The 26725-nt window shown below is 48.9% G+C and overlaps 1 protein-coding gene across 1 annotated transcript in view; it reads left to right on the forward strand.

The window, feature by feature from the left end:
* The window catches only part of RAB11FIP3 (RAB11 family interacting protein 3 (class II)), a 66828-nt gene that overhangs the window by 14732 nt on the left and 25371 nt on the right, over nucleotides 1–26725 (forward strand). Inside the window, exon 3 of the mRNA XM_010567042.1 lies at nucleotides 14388–14479. Coding sequence (XP_010565344.1) covers nucleotides 14388–14479 — 92 coding nt within the window. The remainder of the gene's footprint in view (nucleotides 1–14387; nucleotides 14480–26725) is intronic.

Consider the following 26725-nt stretch of genomic DNA (forward strand, 5'->3'; position numbering starts at 1 on the left):
GAAGGTGCGTTCCTGGAGCTCGTGGCCTTGTCCATCCCTTCTGATCCCTGAACAAAGGGGCCCCTGTGCATTGAGAGCAAGACAGTGCATCCACTGAGAAATAGATGTGTTCATGAGCTCAGGGGAGGGCCTGAGGATGGAAATAGTCAAATCTTTTTTCAAATGCTTCAACTAAAAGCTTTTTGGATTTGGGAAGATGGAAAATCCAGCTCCAGAGCCAACACCCAAACCTGGAAGCTCTAACAGAGTTCCTGTTTGCAGGGATGGCAGGCTGCTGGCAGGAGGGGGCGGGGGGGGGGGGCAAGACTGGGGGAGACCCCTGGCAGTGCCAACTTCGGGGGGGGCTGGTTCAGGAGTCGGCCGCCGTGATGAACGAGCTGCAGCTCAGTGGGGTTGAGTAAGAGGTAACTTACTGAATAAGTTTTATAAGAGGCAACCCCTGTGGGGTTGAATAAGAGGCATTTAGCAGGAGGAGTGTGTTCAGCTAACCAAAGGCATTTGATAGGTTTCCAAATGACAGGCTGAAGGGAAAAGCGTGGAGCTGTGGAGCAAGGCAGGGCTGGGGCGGGTGCAGGGCAGGGTGCTGAGCAGCAAATAAAGGGCTGGCCTGTGGTCAGGGCTTTGGCTGGGCTGGCAGGCTTGCTTTGGCAGTACGCGGGCAGGCTGCTGCAAAGAGCCTGTGTAAAAGCGCTGTGCTGTTGCTAATTGGAACTGGCAGCAGCGTGAACCCGAGTTGGTCAGAGTCTTTGTGGGGCTGTATCACTCAGTTCCTGAGAGCAGCCCTGGGAGGATTTCAATGGGTGTATCCTCAGAGCAGAGGCTGCAGTTTCTGCAGCTGGCATTTCATGTCCCAAAATGGTTGGTGTGCTCCTGATAGCTGAACACCAGTTTGGGAATTTCCTGAAAGAAAAGCACATACACAGCCCTCCCCCTGGATGAAGGCTGGGAGCGTTACATCTTAAAAGCTTACAGCCAAGAGAGGGAACTGCACATCAAGTCCCAAAACCAGATCAGAATAATTATCCCTGCATTGCTCACACCACGTGCAGGTTGTGCTCTGTAGCCTTGCTGCAAGGGGAGCAGCAATGTTCCCCACTCCTGCAGCTGCACTGCTTACTTGCTGACCTGGCGACTCAGAGACGCCTCTGGATCTGATAATGCTTAGACAACATCTCTGAGATCACGGCTCTGGGTGCCCATGAACCACTTAGTGCTTATATGAGTCTGCTAGACAGCACGTGGTGGCTCTGAATTAATTTCTGGAGAGCCAGGCTGGCTGCTGCCCTGGTGACACGGATCTGCTTTGGCTCTGCAGAGCGTTTGAAGGTGCAGAGCGTGTTGGGTATCTGGCTCTGTCTGGTAACGTAAACCACTGTTTGGTTTGTGTATAGTTTTTTTTTTCCCTCTGTAGGATCTGCAATGCAGATGGCTTTTGCTATGCAAAATGAAAGCTTCCCTTGCACGGGGATAATTCCAGAAGCCAAATCTTACATTCCCTTACACACTCCCAATCTAGTAATTATTTCTGAGGCTGTGTTTGTGTGCATATTCAGTGGTCTCTCTTCCAGGCTGATGTTGGAAATATGGTAGTGTTTGCAACAGGCTACTGCTGTCATCTAAGCATACTTTCTTAGTGGGGGTACCCAGGCCCAATTTAATATTCAAGGCGTTTGCTTTTTAAAAGGAAAGTCTTCACTGAAGCTTAGCAGATGGAAGGAGAGCTTGTGTGCATGTTTGACTAAACTCGGTGAGTATCTGGCACTGGTATGAGCACTTCCTACGTTCTCATCAGATCTGCTGATCTCTTTATTCATGCAGCATTGCTGCAGTGAAGACTTTCCCGCTGATCTTGCCTCTTCCTAACCCTGGCTAAACCACCACCGATTAGGGAGACAGCTCATTTGATGGCTGAAGGTAGGACAGATGCCTCTTTGTGTACAGCTGTCATTCAGGGAACAGGGGCTGCCATGAATGGGAAATCAAGATTGATTCATGAGCAAGAATAAAATCAAAATTGCTCTGATTATGTTTTCTGCATTTTTTTGCATTGCATCTTGCTCTGCGCTGGCATATGTATATGTATGTACTATATGTACTGCTTGTTGGGATAAGGAGTTTATGAAGATGAGTATTAATTCTGCTGCTGAAAGGAGTGAAGACTTAAATGTCATTTTAAAATTTATGTGTGTACTTGGGACAAAAAAAAAATTCCCCCTGCTGTTCTTTGTAGTGCTGTTCTTTGTAGATCAGAGTTCTCCTCATCCCTGTAGTGCAGAGGGATGCTTGTAGCACCATTATTGTGCTTGTTAAGTTTGGAGTCCACATGCTTGTCATCTGCGACCCCTTCCGCTAGGGACAGAAGCAGCCAAGCCTTTCCTGGAAGTACTGAACTTGTTTTTTTCTTGAAATAGTGGTGCTTAAACAGTTATCTTGGAAACTGCTGGGCCTGCCTATGAAAATGTATGAGGGTTGTCTATTGAGTCAGTGTAACTCCCCCTGCTCTCAGAGGATGGGGGGAATTAGGAGTGTATATGCTAGTCTGTGATGGAGGCAAGCTGCTTTGGTGGTACCCTGTGGTCAAAATGGCTTGAGGTCTCTCTCCATCCTTCTCCTGCAGAGGCATCTCTAACAGGAGGGGGTAAGGTGTATATGGGGGTGCAGAGGCACTCTCCTGTGAAAGGCTGGTGCTCAGGGCATGAGGGGAATAAGGGTGGGATGGAGGTCCTCTGCATGAAGGCACAAACAGATGGAGAACTGAGAACTTTCAGCCCTGGAGGCTGTTCCTAGGTAAGGGGAGGACACAGAAGAAAGCCTCTGGGCAGGTGGCACTGAGGTGTTTGCTCTCTTCCTCCAGCCCACATTATGCTATGTCTTTGGAGAAGAAAAGTCAGCCTTCTGCTCCCAGGAGCCCCAAAATGCTGCACAGTGTGTGCAGCTGCTAGCCCAGCCTCAAAGACACTGCCTCCTCAGATGCCTGTTGCCAAATCCTTTGTTATCACACCTCTTGAAAAAAGGGGACAGCTGTACCACTTGGACACCTACCTTTGCAAATGTAGTTTGGTTCTCCACGCTTGTTTTTAATAGCCACTTCTAGCCCCACCGTGTCTCCTGCATTGCTGCTGCTGAGCAAACTACAGGCTGCGTGGCTGGAGGGTGAGGAGCGGAGAGATGGGAGGTCAGTGCATGGCACTCCTGAGGCACACGCCTATCCTCTGTTTTGGAAAAATCTCACACTGGAAAGGATAACTCCAAACTGGCTCAGCTGGAAGGAAGGATATTTACTTCTTAAAAGCAAAACCAGGAACAAAAACACTGCCTGCAAAACTATTTATCTCCAGCCGTGCAGCTGCCAGGATTCAGCAAGGTTAACTCTGACTACAAACTTTCCCTGCCTTAGCGTAAGCAGGGAGATTTGGACGAGCAGCGGTAACCGCTTGTTCCCCTTCAAAGCGGGAGCAGTGGTTGGAGTGGCGGGGAGTGAGGAGATGCTCCTCAGCTGTGAAACCTGTCCTGCTGCCGAGCTCTGGAGCAGTGGTGAGCAGAACTGCACAGCCCACATCGCCCTCAAGCTCTTTCAAGTCACTATTTCTGCTGTAATATGCTAGGGAAAGCACTTGGATACTGATGGGGGGGGGCACTTCTGGCTCATCATGGCTGTTTTTTTGTTTGCATTTCTCTTTTAATTTACGTAAACAATTGGGTTTATTCATTTTTGTAACTTGGCAGCTGGGTGAAGGGTTACATCAGGGACGAGGCTGGCCTGATCCATGTGCGCCATGCCTGAGCAGGGAGTGCGGCTTCCCAAAAGCAGCCTGGCAGATGACATACTGCATTGACCTACTTTCGGGAGAAGCGCAGAAGTGTTGGAGAAACTGTGTCCGTAGGCCTCCTCGCAGCTCTGGGATGAGAACAGCGGGGAATTACTCAAATGCGCTGCCGTAAAACTGCTGCTAAGGCTCAGCAGCCCTCAGGGGCACGGGGAATGGGAGATTGGCACAAGCATCTCTCCTATTTTGAGAATTCTTTCTTTATGACTATTTTGAAGTATGTGCCAGAGAAATCTTGCTGCGTCTGGTCACCGTCATGGAGTGTAACAGGCTGCAGGTCCAAAATACACATGCAGTCCAAGGGAAATCTAGTTCATAACACTGCAAAGCTGCCCCTCGCTTACTGTGGCAAGCAGCTGACTTGTGATTAAATGCCCAGAGTATCACCATTTGTACACAATTCCTTGTGAGGGGAAAGCATTACTGTGTAGCCAGATCTCTTGCAAATCAGAGTGGAAGGACTTCCATGTGTCCTGATGAAGTAAAGTAAAGGAAACTTGTGGTGGCTTCTTAGACCCTCAGACCATAACCCAAGCCTGATAAAGGCAAGCTGGGGTTAGTTTAAATTGCAAATGAAAGGCCCAAGTTTGATGCCCAAAAGAAAACTAATTTCTCTGGCAGAGGAGAAGAAAAAACACTGCAGGGACTACCTGTTTTGTTGGGGACATGGTCAATATAAAAATAGAGAGCAGTGTTTTATTATAGCCTTGGAGCAATTCTTTGCACACTCTCTTCTACAGAGATGATGACTAAAAAGAAAACAAAGGCGCAATGTCTGTTAGAAATAGGCTTTTCTCATCATACATCTGCTGCCTCAGTATTTCTCCATCATATGTTTTATTTTCTGTGTTGGGAGTATGCTGTTTTGTTCCACATCTGTTGCTGCTAGGACTTCTGGGAGACTGGGTTAGCCTGTGGTTTGGGGAGTGCGTGGGCGGAGGCTGGGCTGGTGGCTCCAGATGGGTGGTGGTGGAGGTTTCGGTCCTGCCTGTTTTGATTTCTCAGGTTTGGATGTTATCTCCAGAGTAAAGGATTATTAATGCTCAGCTCAATCCAGGAAGGTGGGGAATGTCTCCTTCATCCTCACCAGAAATGTCTGGCCAGAGATCAGGTAGGCTTGGCTTCCCAAGCTTAGGTAAAGGAAAGTAGCCCATCGTCCTGCCTCTGCACCAGCAGTCAAGCCAGAGCTGTCAGACCATTTCTTGTTAGAAATCCAGTCAATCTGGTGTTATTAATGAAGGGATAATTACTCACCTATGACTTTTGCTCCTCCAAGAGCCCTGCTCAGCTCTGTTGTGGCCTGGAGGCTTGTGACTGCGGTGAGTGTACCCTTGTGACACCTTGACAGATTGATGTGGCAAAAGCTTGTTTCTTCTGAGTGTTTCCTGGTCTCGCTCTTAGACAGGAGAGGCTGTGTGTGATGTAGCTTTGCTGAGAAATTGGTCCTAATTGCAGAGCCACTGAGTTGGGCTATGATGGGTAGGGGCAGCAGATGGGCTGGCTCTGGTGGGCATCCCCCACATTGAGAGAAACCTTTCCCCAGTGTTCTGTCTAACCACAGCTCACTTCTTCATCTCGATCCTATTCTGCCTGTACCAAGCCACATCTCTTCCTGGGGTGGTTCATGTGTCCCTCAGATGTCTTTCTCCTTGATGATCATCTTTTCCAAGTGCATCCAAGTCTGACTGCTCCTATAAATCTGTCTAGCCACTAGGCAGCTTATTTCTCCTTCCAATAGGAAAGACTCCTGCTAACGAGGTGACCAGTGCAGAATTCACTGATTAGAGAGTCACAGGATGGCATGAAGGACTTCTGTCACCTGTTGCAGCTCAATGCATACACAGAAGGGTGGCTTTGCTCCCATGCTGCTCTTGCAACTTTGAGAGCAGAGCTGTACTGAGTCAGCGACTCGCATTCTCCCATTGCTTCTCCACTTGCTTGTTTTTGAAGCCTGTTTTGTTTTGCAGGTAGTTTTATTAATGCAGTCAATGGTTACAAAGAGGTCAGCAGAGGTAATGTGGCAACTTCTAATAAAAATGCTCTTGTTGAGGTGGTAGGAACTGGGCAACATCATGTTTGTAACCTCTCAGCCCCTTGGTTCCCTTCTCAGAGATCTCATGCTCCAGACTGAAGAGGTCTAATGCTTCTGATACAGTCGTGTTCCTTGGCTGTCCTCTTACCGTCTGCAAGAGAGTGGTCAGGCACAGCTAATGGCAGTGGATTCTCTTCTAGCCAATAAAATGTTACCAAAACCTTTGAAAACTGTCCAAGTGAGTTTTACTAAATGTTTGTATTCCTAGTAATTGAGTCAGCTTTGAATGAAGCGCTGATGATCCCTGCTGGTGCCCGCATTGCGTAGTTTGTGGTTTTGGAGTGCTGCATTAAGGCACTCATTTATTTGCGTTGTCTCAATAACGGCAGGAAGGAAGGGCTGTCAACCTGTGTGATGTCTCTGACACTGTCCTTCTTGCTTTGGGGAATCTTATACTGGAAAAAGGATTAAAACCCAATCTTACAGGACCCTCCTTCATTACTTTGTTTTTCTTCAGGCAATGTTTCTTCTACAGAAGCCAGTTGGAGCAAAAGCACTTTAAAAAGTACAGCTCCCCTCTCGCTTCAGTGATGCATGGGACACAATTTGGCTCATTTTAGAAGGGATTTTTTTGGCAGTGTTGAGAGTTAAGAGGAGAAACAGGGAAGGGTATTCAATCATGTGAGCCTTCAGGAACATTTTCCTGTTAATCTGCATAGCTTTCAAGGGACTTTGGAGGACAGGGACTCCAGAGTGCTCTACTGTGGCCAGCATCAGGAAGACCAACTGGCTGCTTGACACTCACTGTAACAGACAGGACATTCTTGAGCAACACAACCATCACTTCTAAGAGGTGGCTCAGAACTGTGAAATGACACATTGGGAAGAATTCTTCCTGCACGTGTAGTTTAATGTCTCCTCTTGCGTATTTTCTTTTCCCAATTTCCTTCCAAACTCAGGCCGAGTTCTGGTTGGGACCTAGCCTCTGATCTCAGACTTGCCCACTTTATAAATAACTGTACTTAGTTTTTTCTAGTGGTTTTGCCACTTACCTTTTGAAGTCAGAGCCTTTGCTGGAGTAGAAGGTGTCTGTACATTTGTTGGCTGGCCTTGCAGTTCACCCGTAGATCATGTGGCAGGTAGATCAAAGGCAGGTTGGTGGTTCTGATCCAAATCACTTGCCAGGGCTCAGTGATTGCTTTGAAAAGGCTTTTAGCATCAGCTTTGTATTAGTTGTCCTCAGCTTGTAGCTAGCAGGGGGACAGAAATGGCAAGTAAGACCCGCAAATGCTGAATGACAAATACTAATGTCTGCATGTTACGATTTGCAAGTGCCGTAGGTGTTGAAAGGGCTTGTTTTAATGCTCGCATCCAGTCCGTGGGTTCTTCTGCAGGCAAGCTGTGCCTAGATTCACACAGGCATTGCATCAATAATGCTGTTTAGCTATGCTTGAAGGTAAGTACATTGCAAGCATTTCGCAGGCACAGGATTGGAAGCTATGAGCTGGGGAGGATTGAACTGGTTTTAACTGCTATCTTGATTTCTCTGTGTGGGAGCTTTGGGCTGGAGCCGGTGTGGAAAGCTGAAATGCTTTGTGGTGGGATGGTGCCATCCAGGCAGTGCCCCAGCTGATGTGAGTGGCCTGTAATGAGCAGGCTGAGAAGCTGCTTTGTTTCTGCCTATGTTATCTGGTATGTCAAAAGCTCTGGTGCATCCAGGCTCCTGAGCTAGGGTTCTCTTTAATTTTATTTTGCTTGTGGCGCCATCTTATCTAGGAGGTGCCACTTGTCTTCTGTGTGCTCCTGCCCGAATCAGGCTGATGTGGAGCATCTAGAAGAGTTTCTACTTCAGTGTACTCAAACGCTTGACAAGAGACCAGCCGCTGGATGTCCTGAGGGTTGCATCTACATTGAGTGTGCTCTGGGAAGTTAAGTTAGGATGTTCTGTTGTTTGCACAGTTGCATGCACTTTTTCAAGAGGTCCTGCCTCAGTCTCTTCACAGAACAGGGAATAAAGCTGTTGGCTGAAAATCCAGCTTTGTTGCCTGAAATACAGAGTTGCTGAAAGTAGAAGCTAGAGTGAAGGAGATGGAGGACATCAGGAGGGCTCCTTACCAGGGCAGCTTGTGCTATTTTGGAGTCTCAGTTGCTCTGCCTTTTCTGCCGGTACGTCACGAAGTAGCTCTGAACCACTTGCTGGTGGCCACAAGCCTGCTCCTCGTTTTCCACACCTCCAGCAGTGAGCCTTTGTTCCAGGCTGACACAAGTCTGGAGAAATTTGAGCTGCTCTTGATGACTAGCACACCCTGAAAAGACAGCTCAAATTGCTGAGAATTAAAAACAAGGACCCATCTGTTAAACTCAATACCAAATCCCACGTGTGTTAGTGGTGGCTTCCTGTCTCTGGTCCATCACTGCAGTGGAGGCAGCAATGCTCACCTGGTCTCTGAGGCAAGCAAAGGCAGCTAGATTTACGCTTCCAAAGAGCTCAGATACCATAAAGTTAATTCTTTTTATTATGTCTTTAGACGGTATGTCTAAACAAAGCTTGAGGGCCTGCACTGTATGAAGAGGATCAAAAGGAATACGTGATAAGTACCAATCCACGAGCAATGATACTCGGGAAATGGACTGCTGAAGCGCGTTAGCTGAGAGGGACTTGGATGAGGGTTGTGTAAGTAACCTTAATTCTGACACTACCTCCCTGGGAGCCTGAGCTTGCCACTCAGTTATTCTGTTGTGTAATTTTTGGTTGTAAAATTATAGTCTTCAGTAAGTGCTCCTGGCTCGTTGTCTCTGGAGGAGTCAGCAGGTTGAGCTACAGGAAAAGCAGATAGCAGAAAGCTGCTCTTTCCAGCTCTGATCAGTGCTACCACTTTGTGTGTGAATGTCAGATTACAAATGTACTCCTGGATCACTTATGGAAAGCAAAAGGGTGGATGGTTGGACTGGTGCTAGCTTTACCCTGCAGGAACTAACAACACATGGGTGCTTGATCTTCAGTGAAAGCACAAGACCCTGAGCTGTTTCTGGAAACACTGGACAGTGGCTTCCTCTCTGTCTCTTTGCTCTGGGTGCAAAATCCTTCTAAAGGCCTGTAACTTTTTAATACTTGGCTATGTGTTTTTTGCTACCTTGTTTCCAAGCAGTGTGCCCAGTAAGGGAGTTCGGTTTATATCAGTTGTCCTCTCTTAAGCCAACCATAACTTCGTCTTGCCTTTTTTGGGGGTCTGTTTTGTTTTGTGCCATTCATGCAGGTTCCTAGCCTTATTCCTGCATTGAATAATTCAGGTCTGTTAGCTGCACATAATCCATACTGTTGGAATCAGTTTGAGTTTGTGGCTCTGTGGCTTGCAGCAGTATGTACAGTGTGTGTTGGCAGATGACTTAAATACTTCTGAAAGGCTCTGTTTTTCTAGGTCATTCCTATACGAAGCCGATAAAACTGGCTCTGTTTCTGACCTGTGTGTCACTACTGTACCCACAGCTCTTCGCTCAAGGTGCCTTTTCACTGAAATCCTGTCTTCTGAAAGCAGTTTTTAGAATCTATTTCAGGAGCCTTCTGTACCCCGGGACTTCTGTTCCTGTAGCTCTATGCTCTGTTGCGTTTCTTGAAAAACCCAGGTTACTATTGCATGTCCAAGCCCTTTTGAAGCATAGCGATTCTCCTGTCAGCACAACAGGATGGCGGAAGGTGCATCTCAGAGCTCAGCATGCATTCACCCCCATGAAGAGTCCAGGACCTGTCCTGCTTGTCCTCTAGCTGCATGTATGCTGTGCGTCCAGGAGGAATCTCTGTGCAGCTGGCTGGGTCTCTGCTCTTGGCAGTGCTGCTCTTTGGAGTTGGCCAGTGGCTCTAGAGGCTTGACAGATACCAGAGGGAGGTTGCCCTTGGCTTGCAGTCTGCATAAGACAAGAGCAAATACTCTTGAGCACATCGATGTGTTTGGACAGAGATGGTCCTTGTCAGAAGCTTTACATAGCAGTGTTTGGACAATGATTTTTTTTTAAACAATGGGAGGAATCAGGACATTGTAAGAATAGAAGGAGGTGCAGGATTTAGTGCATAGCCATAAGCCAGCAAGAAGCAGGGCAGCACTGGGGAAAGCAGAAAATCAAATGGGGGGGGAGAGAAAGTGCTGTGGCTGATGGACTTGCAGTAGAGCTTGTATGAAGGCAAATCTCCCATCTCCCAAGTGGTGTGGTCAGTGTGATGAGCTTGGAAGGCGGTCTTCTCAGTGGGGTTTGAATGAGCACATGCTGGGCAACAGGAAGCTTCAAGGCAGGGATAGGAAAAGGTGTCAAAGGGATGTTGCAGGTGCCTCATAGTAGACTTAATCTGCTTTTTATATCTTTTTTTTTTCTTTTTTTCCAAAACCACCTTAGCTTCACTGGATGATATAGTACCTGTGCCTGGTCTTACTGGTTACAATTACTTGTGTAAATTCTACATCAGCCACATTACCCTGGTAAAACAGTGCTGCTGCAATAATTCAACTGAAGCTTTATCCAGATGCCTGGTACCCAGCCCATGTATTCAGGTCAAATAAATTAGTGCAATTAATTTGGGAAAAAGACCTAGCATATAACTTATAGCCTCTTTGCAGGGAGATTGTTGGGCAGTAAGATTCCCTGTAGGGTCCCTTGGAGCCTGATTTTTAGCTTTGAGATTTTTGGCTGAGTGTGGTTGTAATGGGACTAGCAGTAGGAGTGATGGATAGAGCTGAAACCACAGGAGAAGCTGGTTGTGGACACCCAGGTGCAAGGAATGAGTGCAGTCAGGCCTGCCTTGGGAAGGGACAGCAAAAGCTGTGATTTTGAGCAGTGTAGGAAAGAGGTGACTCCCGAGTGTGCTGACCACATCAGCCATCAAAGAGGAGAAGGAAGATGTCAGGTGAAATCAGGGATGGGTGTAAGAGATGAAAGTATGCTTTATGGTGAAAGGAGCTTGGGAAAAGGGATGTGAAGGAGAGTAGGGTGTCAACTGGAATTTGGCTTTGAGGTCCAAGGTGGAGAGCAGAGGCAATTTGAGCATTTGTGCTCACCGTGTGCTGCTGAAGCAGGGTTGTACAGTGCTACTGCTGATGGTGTGGTGTTAATGGTGCGGTGGGGGGGGGCTGGAGCTAGCAGAGCCCTCTGGCTCTCACCACATGTCTCTTTCTGCACCTTGGGGTATGGTGCTCTTCACGTGGGGAGTGCCAGTTTGGGCACAAGGGTCTCTTGGGTTTTTTGGCTCTTTTGGAGTGGAATTTGAAAGCTTAATGCAGCCTATTGTGCTGGAAGACTTGCAGGCAAGCTCTCCATGGCAACTCTCCCTAAACACAAAGCACCATATGGCTTTTTCAGAGGGGGAGGGAATGAATCGAGCAGAAAAAGTCAACCTTTGTTTGTGGTGGTGTTTGTCTTCGCTCTCTGATGTGGAGCATGGGGAGGTGGAAGCATGGAGTGCTGTCTCCTGGGCATGGCTTCTGCTGGCCATGCCACCAGCAAGGGTGCAGGTGACTTCTCAGATGGTCTTTCCTTGCTTTTTACAGTGGAGCTTGCTGTAAAAATAAACCCTGCCTGCACAGAGACCTCCCTCTTTGGGCTGAGTGCTCTGCAGGCAGATGGAGCAACCAGTCTCGTGTTCACCCCTACACCAAAAAACACCCAAAGGGCTGGGAAGGCTCCAAGGAGCACTCAGTTTGAGCATGAGCTGTACAGGAGGCAGCTGATGTTGGGGAGCTGTTTGTGCATTGTCTGCCCATGCTTCATACCCCTGCTTCTGAAGGGAACTGGAAGCCTTCACTCGACTGTAAATCCTCCCTCTTCAAGTCCCTTTGGAAGAAATGAGTGGAATAAATATCTTTATCTGTCTGTAGAAAAGCAGGAAGCCTTTGTGTGTCTCCTTGGAGGGGGAGGAAAAGAAATAATACGGGAATAAGCAGAAGGCAGCAGCCTGTTCTTGGCTCCGCTGCCTTCGGGGTGCTCTGCAGTTCCCGGGGCTGCCGTGGGGTGCCACCAGCAGCACTGGAGATGGCCTTGCAGGGTGGCCACCGGTAAGGCTGGCTGGGTTGCCTGGCCTTGCCAGGCATGGGTGCAAGATCAGGCAGCTGGAAGCACTGGCAGCTGCCCAGCACCCAGCTGTTTGGCTGGAGCCTTGCCGCTGTCGGCTCGGGGATTCAGACGTGCTGCAGATGAAGCATTTACGCTGTGCCGGCGCATGCTCGGAGGCTGCGGAGAGCAGAGCTGTCACCAGACTTCGTGCTGGGTGGAACATGCCGCAGGGCAGAGCCCTGGCCAGGCACAGGACCAGGGTATTGTGCCTGCAGCCTGTGTCCCGGTGAGCTGATCTAGCTCTTTGGATGCTCCCATGCCCATCACAGCCACCTCTCTGGAGGTGGCCATTGCCTACCTGCTATGGTCTGTAGTTGGCAAGAGACATGGCTGGCTGTCCCCTCTGTTTCAATGATGTGACATGGGTTGCCTTTCAGGAGCACTGTTTGATTTTCCCAGAAGTGGGCAGAGGCTCCTCTTGGTGAGACCCGCTCTCAGGTGCTCCCATGGCTTTGCAGCAAGCAGGTTGCTGTCCCCATCCCCTCAGTCCTCCCTGCTGTCAGCAAGGAGGCTCTCAAATCCTGGAGTAGCGACAGGGATAACTAATGGGAAAACTCCTCCTGACTGTAGGCTCAGACCCATGGGTGGAGCTGTGCAGGTGGGATTAGGGTAACATTTGAGGAGAGGGAGAATACCATCTTAAGACACTTCAGTGCTAAACCCATTAGTTAGAGTAGGAGATGGCCTGAGGCTGCCTTGCCTTGAGGAACGTGCTCGGGCAGCAGTATTTTTGTGTGCATATCGCTGCCTTGCTCGAGGTTACACGCAGGAGCCCCAGCAGCTGGAAGCGCAGCTCACAGCAGCACCACTGCCTGGTGCCACAAGGGGGGAGAGCAGCGGGGATATTGAAGTCATAAATTGTGAACAAGAGAACCTTTCATCCACTGAAGCCATGACCCTGCTGTGTGCTTACTGTAGAGCACAGCATCGTATGCTGGTTTCTGGAAAAGCAATTTGGCTTATTCCTGGGTTTGATTTACAGTCTAACTCCTGGGAGCCCCAGACCCGGGTTAGGGGAGGTCTCGTTTCTCGGTGCAACGTACTCAGCTTCTGCCACCCCCATGATCTGCCGGTACCCATTGGGTTGGTGGCTCCAGTATCACCTGGGGCCCTGACTGTGTTTGAATTTAATGGTCAGCTGAAAGCACTGGGGAGGGTGTTTGGGTGGGAGGGGTGTTGCTGCAAGCCCGACTCCTTACTCTGTCCTGTGCCTTAATCCCTTGACTTTGTACGAGATGTATAGATCCCTTAATGAAAAATGGCCTTTCCTGATATCTGGAGATGGACCCAAAGCAGGAGCCCTGGCTGTGACTGTATAGGGAATATAACCATTGAGGAAGGCTGCATACGATCCCGTCTGGGTGGCTGTGCTGCTTGGCTGCAGCAAAACATCATGCGACTTACGTGCCCCTTTGGTTTGGACTCGAGCCTGGGAGCTGTTTGAATTGGCTGCACTGCCAGTCTGCTGGGAAGCCACCAGCCTGAAGGACGCAGAAGGCAGACCCTGCTTTGTAGCTCTGCTCTCGTTGTCTGTCTTGAGCAGCCGTAAAAGGAAAGCCTGTCCCTCCCCAAATCCAGGCAATTGCCGAGCTTTCCTAGGAGCGCTGGCATAATGACTCCTTCTGCCTGGCCAAGTTTATCGACATCAGACAAACCTAGTGCTGCAACGTTTGCAGCTCCAAGGCATGTGGTTTTGAGCCTGCTATTTATTTTGGGACTGCAGCATCTGATCTTGATTTGGTGTTTCCAGCCTGTGATCTAGGTCGTGTGCTGGATCAGGCATTAGCTGTTGCTTGAGGGAGCATGGGCAATTTACACTCCCTTCTTCGGTTGAAGGGCTCAGAGAAATGCCGCTCTGCTGCATATGGGTGTTTGGGGGTGGGAGGAGTAATTTTGGGTTTTTTTTTAATAAGAAATCTCCTTGAAAACCTCCCATTTTCCTGTCCTTGTGTGAGGATGGCTCCTGATGTGGCTGGCCACGGGAGGAGCAGTAGATGATAAAAGCTTCGGTGCAGCCTGCTTTCTCTGCGGTTCCCATGGTAGTTGGCTGTCACACATAGATCTAATGTATTCCCTGCCCACAGCAGGATTAAAGCCTTCTGGGAGAAGAATAAGAGGATGCAGGAAACGGAGATAGAGAAGAAACTGGGAAAAGGAATGGAGACCATGGCGGGGTAGGGATGAATCCAGGTGCTATCCCCATCAGAGGAGCAAGGGGCCTTGTAGGACCTCTGATAGGGAGCAGCTATCCCAATTGCCTTTCACCTGAGGTGGTGATGGGATGCCTGGAAGCAGAGGTCCTTTCTGAAAGCTGAAGGCACTGGTGCGTGCAAGAGGAAGTTCCTGTCCTGCTGTCGTGTCTCCCAAAGCTGTCTTTCATTTGAGGGTGCGTGTTTCCTTTTGGTGATTCTCTTTTTTATTTTTCTTTGCAGATCCTGACAGCCAGTTGTATGATATGGGTTATACCCCTGAGGAGGAAGCCCCAGCCTGTCCTGATGAGTTTGATGACTTTGTCACGTTTGAGGCAAGTATAAGCGCTGTTAACTCCCGCAAATGTCAGCTGTATACAGTGTGAGATTTGAGCACAGAGGGTTTGGCTGGGGGAGAAGAGCATTTGCTGTGATAGTTCTCAGGGATGCTTAACAAGTAGTAAAGATGAATCCTTTAATCTGTGGGTGACTTGCCCAGAGAATTTGTACCAAGTGTTTGGTGCGGTTTAAGTTAAAATTGGTGTTCAAGCAAAAACCCACAGGTAGAGCTGTCTTAGCTTGCAGAATTGCAAGAGTATGGTGCCCTGGGTGAAAGAGGGAGACCCTTTTTGCGGCAAAACACTAACAGTGCGGGAAGGGTGCCTGCTGCTGTTGTGTTTGTCTTATTGCTGGAGTTTCTGAGGCGGGAGAACCTGAGCCTGATTTTGAGATGTACCGGCCAGGAGCCTACCTGAGATGCACAGCGGAGCAGTCGGATGTTGGCACTTGGTGCTGTTTGGCCAGTAAAACGCAGAGCAGAAGGCAAAAATGTAGATTTTTCTCTCTAATCTTGGGCTTGATCAAGGATGCTTATCTGACGTGGTTTTTCTTCTTTTTGTTAAAGTTACAGCCTCCATCCTGTAGTTCCCTTCTCTATTCCTTAACACAGGAGCATATTGCAGTGATGTCCTGTATCTACTCTCCCCAGCTAGAAAGGAGGCTGCTGCTACAGTGACCTGTTGTCTGTGTTTATGGGCTTTTGGGTTTTGCTTGGTAGGCTTCCTCCGTTCCTGCTCCATGCCTTCCAGCCTGGAGCAGAAGGTGCTGCAGGTGCCTTCGGAGCAAAGGGCTGGCTGGCTCCCTAGTCCCATACGGGGATTGAAAGGAAAAGCTTCTGTCTGCTTTTCCTTTTCCAAACTTTCCTCTTCAGGTTTTTGACTCTTGTGTTTTGGTACCCTGGATGTTTTTATCACAAAAATTTTTACTTCCAAAGGGATTTCCAGCCTCCTTTATATCTGCGTGCAAATACACATCTTTGCTTTGTATAGCCTGTAATATGTTATTTTGGCTTTGTGACTTCTTGATAAAAGGCTCAAGCTATTCTTTTGAGTTTCGTAATGATAAACTGAGCGTTGAGCAACTGGTCTTCCCCATGTTAGTGAGAAGCACAGGTCCATCACTTAAGATGGCTAGAAGCTCTCACTTTAATGACTTACGCTTGACAGTCAACCAGGTCATCGTCCCATTTCCCAGCCAGGTGCGGGTTTTCTCTTGAGTTGGTTTGCTGGCTCCCATTCTCGATCAAGTGAATGGACTTGCACTGTCACCCTGAGCAAGTCACTTATTCCCTTAGGACTGCTCGGATGAACACAGCCTTAAGAGCACATGATCCTAGGTTCCTCCCCCAGAATGTTTTCAAGGACATGTTGAATATTAGATTATTTTTCCTTTTTGAAAGATAGTTACAAAAGCCAGTGATAGCTGGGTAGAAGTGGGCAGGAAGGGAGATGGGTTTTCATATTCTTTCTCTATGTGGTACAAGGTCACAAATGTGCTTTTTAACCTGTGCGGTTTAGAGGCTGCAACAGCGTGCGTCGCAGTGCTCATGGAGGCAAGGGCTTTTGCTTTTTGCTCCTCAGACCTGCGTCACAGGACAATCTTCTGAGATTCAGAGCAGGGATGTTTTCTAAGGGCTAATTTAACATAGATGAGCTCTGTCAGTGCTGCAAGCTATTCTGAGCAGGAATACCAACAAGCCGGGTATGTGCCCCGCTGGGATGAAATACTTCTGCTGCTGGGCCATCGTTTCCTTGAAACGACAAGGTGACCCAAAGGAAAAAGGTGATGAGTCCTGAAATCTCCTTTTCTGAAAGATGTAGATGGATTCTTATACTGAATTCAGGGTAATCGTCTAAAGATCAGAGCTCTGTCAGTGTCTACGTTTAATATGCTGGGGAAGAATTACCCTTGTTGTCTTGGATACATGATTTGAAATAATTTCCAGCCTGCAAGGATTTCATAGAGGTTCAGCAAATGAGAACATGATCGAGAAATACAGCTCAGCATTGCGAGTGTAAAAATAAATTGGTGTCTTGGCGTGCATGTTTTTTTTCTCGTTCTCGTTCAGCTGAGCGGTGAGCTCCCAACATGCGTTTTATTCCACATGTCCTGTAGTGCTGTACCTTGGAAAGCTTGAGCTGTTTCAGGGAGGGGGGGATGAGAGAAGCCATCGTACAAAGCAACCTGCTGGGAGCAGCAAATGAGTATTTTTTTTATCAGAGCACCGTGCTGCCCTGCCTGGCAGAGCTGTCTGCTGCTGGGGAGGCTCCAGCAGGTCTTTCTTCATCAGGTGCAGCCAGCAGCTGACCTGGAAATCGTTAAGACAGAACACAGAATAAATGGCCTTTACTTATATATTCCACCTTGCTTGGGTTCACCTGGAAGAGAGGAGGGGGAAAAAGCACCCTTCCTAAACTGAAGGTGTTGCCTTTCCTCCAGGTAGACCTCCCACACCACAAAAAAGCAGTTTGTATTCTCAAATGTCCCTGTTTCGGACCTGGGAAGACAGCGCACAGCGAACACACAGCTCTAAAACTTGCTGCTACATGGGACCACCAGGCAGATAAACACGACAGCTTCTTTCTCAACTCCCAAAATGCAGCTGGCAGACTTCAGACACCAGGTGAGGCCCTCCTGCTTTGGCAGGGCCATGGGGTGAAGGAGCACCGCTAACTTTCCTCCTCTCATGTCACATCAGAGGACATTTGAAAAGTGAGCTGAAGGAGGGGTGCTGCATTTGCTGTGCCGTGGTACTGAGAGTAATTGTGGTTACTGGATTTGGACTATCGGCTGTGGTCCCCCTTCAACAGCATGAAATGGCAGTGGCTTGAGTGCTTGGCTCTTACAAGTGCTGGAGCCTTGACAGAGAGCTTTTCTCCTAAATGTTTGTTCAAACAAGTGCTTTAAGCAGTCTAAATGAAAATGTCTTCTCTTTGTTAATAAGGTTGCTCTTGGTGACTCATCCCTTCTTCTTGTGGCTGTCATCAGAGAGTGAAAAACCCTGAATACCCAGTATTGGTGTCTTTCAGTGAGTGTTTGCTCTACAGAGAGAAGAACCAACACTGCATCTTCCAGTAAGGGTGTAAAAGCCTCTCAAAGGGGCAAGGTCTGAACTTCGACACTTCACACAGGGACCTTTGTAATGTCAGATACTTCCACAATTCAGCCACTGGTGTGGCTCCTGATGTGGCACGGAGCTTCTGGCTCTTGTTGCAACTTGCCAGGTCTGTTCAGCAGAGAGATCTGTCTGTTAAACTGTTTTGAAAGAGGATTTCTGTTGCACGGCTCTGCTGAGACAGTGGCTCGCAGGGGGTTGGAAACGAAGGAGCCTTGGGTCCCTGCAGCCACGTGGCTTCTTGTGCATCCAGCTGTGCTTGCGGGGGGGCTCATTGCAATCCCTAGCGCTCCGCTGTCACGCATGCAAGAAGAATCTCATGCCCCATACATCCGCTCTGGAGCAGAGAGCATCACCTTGCTGGGGTTACCTGCCTGCAGCCCCAGGTAGCGTGTTTCTCCCTGACCGACCTGGAAGTGTGGTGGTTGCAAGGCAGCTGGATGACAAGCTTACTGCTTTCTACCTCTGCAGGGAAATGTTATCAAAAAATAATGACAGCGTTTTTGGCTACCCTGCTTTGTAAAAGCTATGTAAAGGGAGCTTGGAGTCTGTCTGTCCAGGCACCTGAGTCCTCAACTGTTTACCCCCAGGCTGGGCTAGTGCAGCTTTGCTGCTGACTAACCAGAAGGTAGGAGTTATCCTTGCCTCCCTTGCAAGCTCCCATGAAGCTCGTGACTCAGTTCTGGGTGCACGGACTCATTTGCAATGCTCTGGAGGGAGGAAAGGTGAATTTGGTGTTACCTTTCTTGATATCCACTGTGCCTTGCCCTAGGACAAGGGCTCTCTGCCCTGACTTCTGGGGGCAGATGAGCTCACTTGAGCAATGCAGAGCGGGAAGGCTGACTGTCCCAAAAGGAAAGCAAGCCGCAAAAATTCAGTGTGCTGGCAGAGTTACGCTGGGATTGGGCATGGAGATGCGTAACCTTAGGTGGGCTGGAGGAGAGGCAGAGCCAGTGCAAGGCTGTGCTCCGTAAAGGCTCACTGGGAGCACAACAAATAGCACAAATGCTGATTTTAGCCATGGGAACTCATGCTTTGGGCCAGCAAGGTCACAGGAAGGCCCTTTTTGAGATCTGTGAAATAGGGCAGCTGAAACTGCTGTGGGTGAGAGGTGTGGGGACAGTGGGGCAGGCGGTGCGGTGCTGCGCAGTGCTGTGCGCCTCGCGCAGGGCTATTGCCATCTGCTGGGCGGCCGCTGTGGATCCTCTCAGTAGCAGCCAGGAAAATGCATCGCACTGAGCTGTGCACAGCCACGAGAGGGGAATTTTGCTCTCCCAGAACAGCAACGCTAACCAGATGTGTAGTAACACTAGCTAGGCATGCATGTGGGCACCCTGCAAACCTTACACCCCTCCAGGCATGTCCCCTCTGGCTAAATGTTCAGTAGCAAGTCCTACAGCACAGTAGGAGTGGATCTGGGGAGTAAAATGGTTGTTGGTGAGGTCCCACAGCTAGTTTTGTGCATTTTGGGAGGAGGGGATACTCCCAGCTCTCTCCAGCCTGCCTCTCTGCGGGCACAGCTGGCGGCTGCTGAAAGATCTGTTGTCTCTGTCAAAGCTGGAATGTCTTTTCATGTGGAGCAATTGCATTTAATGCTTCTTGAAGGGCAAAAATCAGAGCGAGGCAATTTAAATCCAAGTTGCTGGATTTCTCCAACTGCTCAGAGTTTCTACAAAGGGGACCAAAGACTTGCAGGATTCCAGCTGTGTGCTGGTAACACAGAAGCTGTTGCTGAGAGCGCGCGGTATACCACAACTTGGGTGTGCAGGAGCTGTTCCCCAGAGGCATCAGCTATCATTCCTCGTGGCTTGTGTTTTGCAACGAGCCCATGTGAGGTGGTTGTACAAGTCTGCTCTCTCCTCCTGATAGCCCAGTGGACCTTCTGAGCCCTCCTTTCTCATTACAGACTCCCTGGGAAGATATTTGCCTTTCCCTAAGGCAGAGAGCTGTGCCTGGTGAGCACAGGGTATTTGGAGTATGTGTTTTCTGCCTTGGTGGTGGACCTGCTTTGCAATCCTCAGCAGTTTACGTGAGGTTTTTCCTCCTCTGCCTCTCTACACCACAGTTGCCAGTGGATGCATGTCTGGTAGAGGCCAGCCACTCTGAAAAGACAGGATTAAGCTTTGCAGCCTTCAAAGGCAACCTGCCTCCACGCTGCCCGAGAGGGCTTGCAGCTCCAGGGCAGACCTGGGGTTCAGCTTGCCAGCTCTGCCAGGGACTCTGTGGGCTGTTCCCCGACTACCCTAACGCAGGTATGAAGGTCTGTGGTCCTTTGCCACTCTGGCACTGCTGTACCACCGTAGCAGCGGTGGGGATGGGAAGATGCAGATGAGATAGGAGTATGTGAAGACTGCAGCTCTTTGCCCCTTGGCTCAGGTTTTCTTTACCATTGCTGTTCCTGTGTCTGGAAGGAATGACCTCAGTGGGCTTCTGGTCACAGGGCTGACCCAAAGGCATCATTGTGTCTGAATGAAAGAAAATCACAAATCCCTCTCTAAGTTGGCTGCTGGAATTGGTGTTGATTTTGTCAAAAACAGCTGCTGCACTTGTAGTCTTGTAGGTGGCCAGAACTGCAGGGCTGTGCAATGTGACAGATGCAGTTTGATGTCTGTTCATCTGCCTGTCTCTTGGGGAAGCATGCACAGCCCTGAGCAATGTCCCCACTGTCCCCAAAGCTTTTCTATTCCCCTGTACAGAGAGGCAAAGGGAGCTGCCCATTCAGTTCACACGTGCGGAGCACACTTCTGCAGCAAAGTGAACAGTCTGTATTATCTTTGTATTGACTAGGCACAAGAAAATACAGTAATCAAATTACTAAAACTGCTGGACTGAATGCCAGAATCGGTCTGTGATGGTACCTTGGTAACAAAAAGCCTGAAAATACCAAGTAAATTCACATATTGTATAGACTCAGTACTGCTTAGAGGAAAGGATGGGAGCGTAAATTGGGCATGAATGCCCCTGAAGCTCAGGGTTATGGTGAGAAATTGTTTTGCTGATCGGAAAAGATCCTAGTTGGTGTGTTTGCCTTGCACAAAACAGGTTGGAAGGAGTTTGGAAAACAAAGACCTTGAAGCCTTATCTTGAACTGTGAGTGCAGTGCGTGGGACTGAGAAATGTGGGAGCTGGGCTGCAGCACACCAGGCAGGCTGGGGCATAGGGAAACAGCAGTGTCAGTAGGCTGTGAGCGGGCCAAGCAACATTGGAAGCAAAGGCGTCTCAATAAGAGTTTGAAAAGTAAAACTGGCAGTGGTTTGAGTTTCCTAATTCGCTTTACTGTAGGGATGTCTGACTTTGGGCTCCTTGCAGTGGTGCTAGACCTTCCCTGAGCTCTTGCAGCACACATAGAGGAGCTGGGAGAGCAATAGGGCTGTGTCCTGCTCGGTTGAGTAGCAGATCCGGACAGAGCAAGGAGGAGAGCGCGGGTTAAAGCATAACTCCCCTGCTGCTGTGCTCATTACCAGGAGTCCTTGCTTTTTTTGGACTTAGCACAGAAGGTCAACTGCTTATCAAGGTGCAAGATGCTTCCAGTCAGTGTTGCTGAGTAGTAGGTCCTGCTCGGGGCACTGTGCTTCAGGAAGGATGTGGCCCAGAGGAGAGGAAGGATAACCCCAAAAAAATGAGAAAAAGTGATTTGTGAAGGTAATGGAAAGAAGTAAGTGTGTTTATGCTAGACAGGCATGACTAAGGGAGTCTGAGGTTTGAAGTATGTGAGGTTTCTCTAGAGAGGAAACAGAAAAGCAGGCAAAACCCTCAAAACTTGTGAGTTTGAGCAGTTCATTGCAAACCGGGCACTGTCAAGGACTTTGTATGCCAACAGCTGCCGTGGGGAAGGGAGGATCTTGTGGGTCGGGTCACCCAGCGGTGCTGGTTCTGATGAGGCTCCTGTGTTTGCAGAAAGCAGCTGCTTGGTTGAGAGCAATGCAGAACTCGGGCAGCAGTGGGGTTGGTGTGTTTGTAAACTCAGTTAGCACCCATGACTGAAGCACCAGCCTTTCTTTGTGGTCAATATTGTCATTGTATATCATAGATTGCCATTTGAGTCACCCCAGTAGTGATTGTGATTGCTTATCAGTAGCAAAGTGCTCCTGATCTTCCCCTAGTGAGCAAGGCAAGCTTTATTAATTTTTGTGATTGTGGCTATAAGGAAGGAATTTGTCATTTAGTGCTTAAATATTCACCAGAAGTATCAGGAAGGATGAGATAAGCCCTGGAAGCCTCTCTATGTCTTCTTCAAAATTAACCGTTTTAATTGGTGATGGTTTCGTGAGAAAAGAAAGAGTGCGCACCTGGAGCAGGGCTGGCCGTTGCGTGGGGCTTCGAAGGCGTGCTTTTATTTTGGTATTCACGTAACCGGGAGGGCTGCAGTCACACAGCAGGGAAGTGTACATTAGCTTGCCTCTCCTTATCGCGGAGGCCGGGAGGTCGGGAACAAAAGGCACTCTGTTCGAGACCAGTACTGAGTCGGTAAGCCTCGCGCCCGGCACCTCCTGGACTTTGCTTCCCTCCTGCCTTGCAGAAGCAGCCGGCAGCTCCTGGCGGTGCGCGCTCCTGGAGCTGGATTTGACTTGGGCGAGAAGGCGATGTGTCCGCAGGTGGGTTTTGAGTGCTAACACGAAATGAGGAAGGATTGGGTTTCTAGAGGGAGGCAGGTCTCTGGCCCCAGGGATCGCTCTCAGCCCTGGAGGTGCCAGGAAGAGGCAGGCTGGGCGTCCACCCGACTCAGCCGTTTGTTGTTTTCTTACCAAGTATGTTTGAGCGTGCAACATTTAGGAATGATCTTTTCTCTCTATAGTCTGTGGGGTGTGTGCATGTGATGGTATCTTCATAGTCCTCTCTGCCTGCGTCTTCTTGGGGGAGTTGGACTGGGAGGGACGGTGGCTGCAGGCTTTCAGGGTGCTGAGGACAGTCTGGAAGATCTGGTGTCTTGTGAGTTGGTTTTTTTGGTTTGGGTTTTTTTTGGGGGGTGCGTGTTTTCAATTTGGCCTGACAGATGCAGTGCAGTTCTCTTGCCCGGCCTTGAGGGGTATTATCGAGTGCAGCAGTCTCAAAATCCAACTTCAGGGGCTGTGTTGTAAAAGTTGCCTTCAGCCTAGGCTGAGTGCAGGCTCCCTAGCTTCTCTGAGAAGCGGACACTGCCCAAATACATGGGAAGAGACAGATATTGTGGCCAAGAGGTCAGTGCCCTGCTGCCGGTGGCAGCCTCCGATGTGGGATCACTCAGTGGCATGACGAGTTTCTGGCTGCCGGCACTTGGAGACTGAGCTCCCATGGGGTGTTTCAGGGCCTTAGGGGTGGTTGTATTAATGTTAGACTCAGGTGGGATTACAAACATAACTTACTTCCCTTCTCCCTGGCTTTACATTGGTTTAAAGCCAATTTAAGCACAGGTTGCCTGCTGCAAGACTTGGCAGGCGTGTGTCCCTGGCAGCACTGTTAGCTGTGCCGGGCCGCCTCTGCGGTGTAGGATGCTGCACCGAGTAGGTGGGACGCTCTTCATCCCTTCTCCTTTCAGATGGAGCCTGTCCCGCAGCTGCGGTGTGCTGGTCTCCGGACCTTCGCAGGGCTGGCGTTGGCTCGGCTCTGGACAAGGCAGCGTTCCCAGCCTGGTGCTGGCACTGGGGCCCTGGCCGCAGTCAGCAGACGATGGTGTCCTTGGAGGGTGGTTTTCCTAGCTGGACTGTCTCCCCTGTCTCCCCTGTCTGCAGTTAGAGTTGGCGTTCATCAAAAATAGGCTCATGCTTGCTGGGAAAACAGAGTTGTTTTTCCTTTTCTTCTCCCCTCACTTCCTTTCCTGAGCTTCCGAGTGTTTGTGGCCGAGGACAGCAGGGCTTTGGGATGCCAGGACGGCTCTGGGCACAAGCGGGGGACCAGTGCTGCAGAAAATGCCTGGGAGGAACCTCCCTGGGAGCCAGACTTTGCTCTTCTCTCCAAGGCAATGGCTTGCTAAAGCTTCTGCCCATCACAGATCAAAGCTTAACTTGTCCCTGCCTAGACCTTGCAACTGATTCCCAATAGCCTTGTTTCTTCTCCTCATACTCAAGCAGCTTTTTTAAATCAAGGTCATTTTTATAGCACTTTACAACATTTAATCAAATGGTCTTTACACCAATGTGTAATCAAATGCCTGGAATAGATGAACTGCTGCTGGAAAAGTGTCATAAAGGTGCTTCATCATCTCGCCTGCTTTCTCAGGGCACATTAATTACGTGACCCTGATGCTGATTTCATCCATTTATGTCCTTTTAGAAGCAGGAGGCCTCACTGCTGGGCTTTCAAATCCCCGGTGTTTTGCCGAACACCTTTGAACAGGCAGAGATGTGCCCGGGTGGCCGATGTTGTGCTCAGCCAGGGTAAACAGGTCTGGCACCGGGGGAGATAGCTCGTGGAGGAGTTGGAGTCAGGGATGGGAACTTCAGTCAAACCATGATCCTGTTTCAGTTCAGGGGTGGGTGTGTGCATGTGTCCCAGTTTTGAGGTCTGAGGTTTACCTGAAATGTCTAAGGATGTGTTTTATTTGATAAAAATTTAAAATACACTGATACTGGTGACACCAACCCCATTCTGAACATGGTGGGGATGTTCCTGGCAAGTCCCCTAGGACACTTGTAGCCTAGCCTGGCTGTTCCAAGCCCACGGACCTCTTTAAGTGTATTGTGGGTTTTTTTAATCTGGAAACAGTGTTTACTTTCTGCCTGCTCACAGAAAGGCAAACTTGGCTAAAGGAGAGATGTGGCAGGGGGGTTTAAAGGGTCAGCGCACAAACCAGCTGCTCATGAGGCCATTAAAAAGAGCTTTCTGTGACCTGCGGCTGCACCTTTGCCCAGGGCACAGGGACTTGGTTTTGCTTTGCTTTATCAGGCATTTGGTAATACCTTACCGAAGTCCCTTGTTTTGCCTATCTCCTCCTTGCATCTTTTCTTGAGGTTTAGTTACTTAATCTGTGATGAAATGTAAAGCAAAGTTCTCCATGCTCATGCTCAGGACTTTGTTTACAGTTTCAACTGCCTTCTTAACTCATTGACCACGTAGGTTTAATTTTAATAGGGCTCTTGCATTTGATTCTCATCTAGGCTCGTTATTACAAGAGAAAAAAATTTCTTCTCTGCTAAACACAAAAAAGTTTGCAACTTGTGTTACAGGTTTTTTTGTTGGTTTTTTTTTTAATAAATAAATCTGCACATCCTTGGTGTTGGGTGAAGGAGGATGATTAATGTACTGTTCTGGTGGCTACTTCTAGCTCTAAAGGGTTGCTCCCTCGTTCAGCCTGTCCATACTGGTATTTCCTGTCAATAAAATGCTTTGAACAATTTGATAGATAAGTCATCTAACTAAGGGGACTGATGCCCTGAGCTGTTCAGCTCCTGGTTATGCTTCATGTTGAGAGAGTCAGCAATGGCAACCACAACAGGGTGTTTTTTTAATCAAATTACTTGTGGGTTGGAGTGTTTTGGTTTGGGGTTTTTTTGGTTTCTTTGCAATAGTTGTCTTTACTTTGTGCTCATTATAATACTTCAATGTATACTTAAATTTAAGCTTTTCCAGTGGGAAGAAGCTTTTTTGCATTTAAAAAAAAACAACCGAGCAGCATTACTTTGGAGTCTGCAGACAAAGTTATTTCCAGCTTGGCATTAAATCTTTTTCAAGCAGGCAAGAAGTATCCCTTTGAAGCATGCAGGGAAATCCACAGATGTGGATGGCTGCTGTCTTCTCTTGGGCCCTCTCTGCTGCATCAGGTCCCCACTGGTTCCCACCTGGTAGAGCCATGCCAGTCCAGCATGAAGCGTCATCGCTGCTGCAAGCACTGGGGACATGCAGTGTGGGCTGGAAATGTTGGGGTGTTTTTCCCCAAAGCCAAACATAACCAGTGTTGCAATACAGCATTGTCTGATATGCTGAAGCCTGGCCTCTCCTAAAATTGGTGTACACTGTAAATAGCTTGGAAAAGCACTTGAGTTGCCCAAGTGTGCCTTCTCTGAAAGCTGGGGAGCTGCCGGTCTCAGCTTGGGGATGGTGCAATGTCCTCGCATGTCCATGAGCGAGCTGGCAGACCAAGCCTCTGCTTCCAAATCTCCCTCGTCCTCCTTCTGCTCAAGCATTAAGAGCCTGAATGGTGTTTCTAAGAAGTGCAACATAAATCCAGTAAAGCACTTAAGCAAGTCCCCGGCTTTAGGTGTATAAGTAGTCTTGCTGGATTTATGCTTTTTAAAGTGGGTGGGGGTTTTAGGAGGCTTTTGTTTCTATCTCGAAGGCTAGTGAAAGCCACCTTCTCCCGTGCCAGGGATGACGTTTGCCACAGCAGCCTATCCTCTGTTTGAATCAAGTTCACTTGAACAGCCCTGTCTTCTCATGATGCTAACTTTAGACTCTGGTTCTGTGAAGGTTTATGTCATGTTTAACTTTAGAGTGGTGTCCTAGAGAAATGCTGGTGTCCAGAAGTCAGCGTGGGTCCATGAAAGCTGAGCCAAGTTTCCAAGAGGAGCTCCTGTCTGTCTGTCTCCATCCATCACCCAGCTGAGTGTGCTTAGTTGGCACAGGGGCTGATGAGAGCGCTCAGCAGGGAGCAAAGCCAGGGTGTTCACTAGGTTGCTTTGCTCTGGTCCCCAGTGTCCATGTAGAATAGGAACTGCTGTCAAGCAGTTCCCTCTCCATCCCTTCGAGGTTTTCAAAGCACCCGTACAAGTTCTTGCTATCCCTTTTTGGCCTCATGTGTGTTGAGGCAGCGTGGGAATTTGTGGGTGAAACAAATGAGGTGTTGGTTGTGTCTTGAGCTGCTTTGCAGCAGTGAAAGCTGCAGAAGTTCTTTGGGTTGTGGAGTGTTTACCCAAAAGAGAAGAATCAGGCTGGTGAGAGCAGTGTTTGCAAAGTCTAGGCAACAGAAAGGCAGCGGGACGTTTGTCTGTCTTGGTGTGCTGCTCTCCTGCCGTACAAATATGGCATGTGCCCTAAAAGCTGCTCTTCTACCGGAGGGCAACGTCTGCAGCAATGAGCAGGGCTCTTCCATCCTGCCATATACATACCCTGCTTTGAATGAACAGCTCTAACATAATTTTTCACTCTGCTGTTGCAAGGACAGTATGTCTGTGCATTTTCTTTCCAGCTGCTGTAATACAGGGCTTTGAGAAAT

Source organism: Haliaeetus leucocephalus, unplaced genomic scaffold (genome assembly GCF_000737465.1).
Source record: "Haliaeetus leucocephalus isolate CR32 unplaced genomic scaffold, Haliaeetus_leucocephalus-4.0 Scaffold224, whole genome shotgun sequence".
Classification (NCBI taxonomy): Eukaryota; Metazoa; Chordata; class Aves; order Accipitriformes; family Accipitridae; genus Haliaeetus; species Haliaeetus leucocephalus.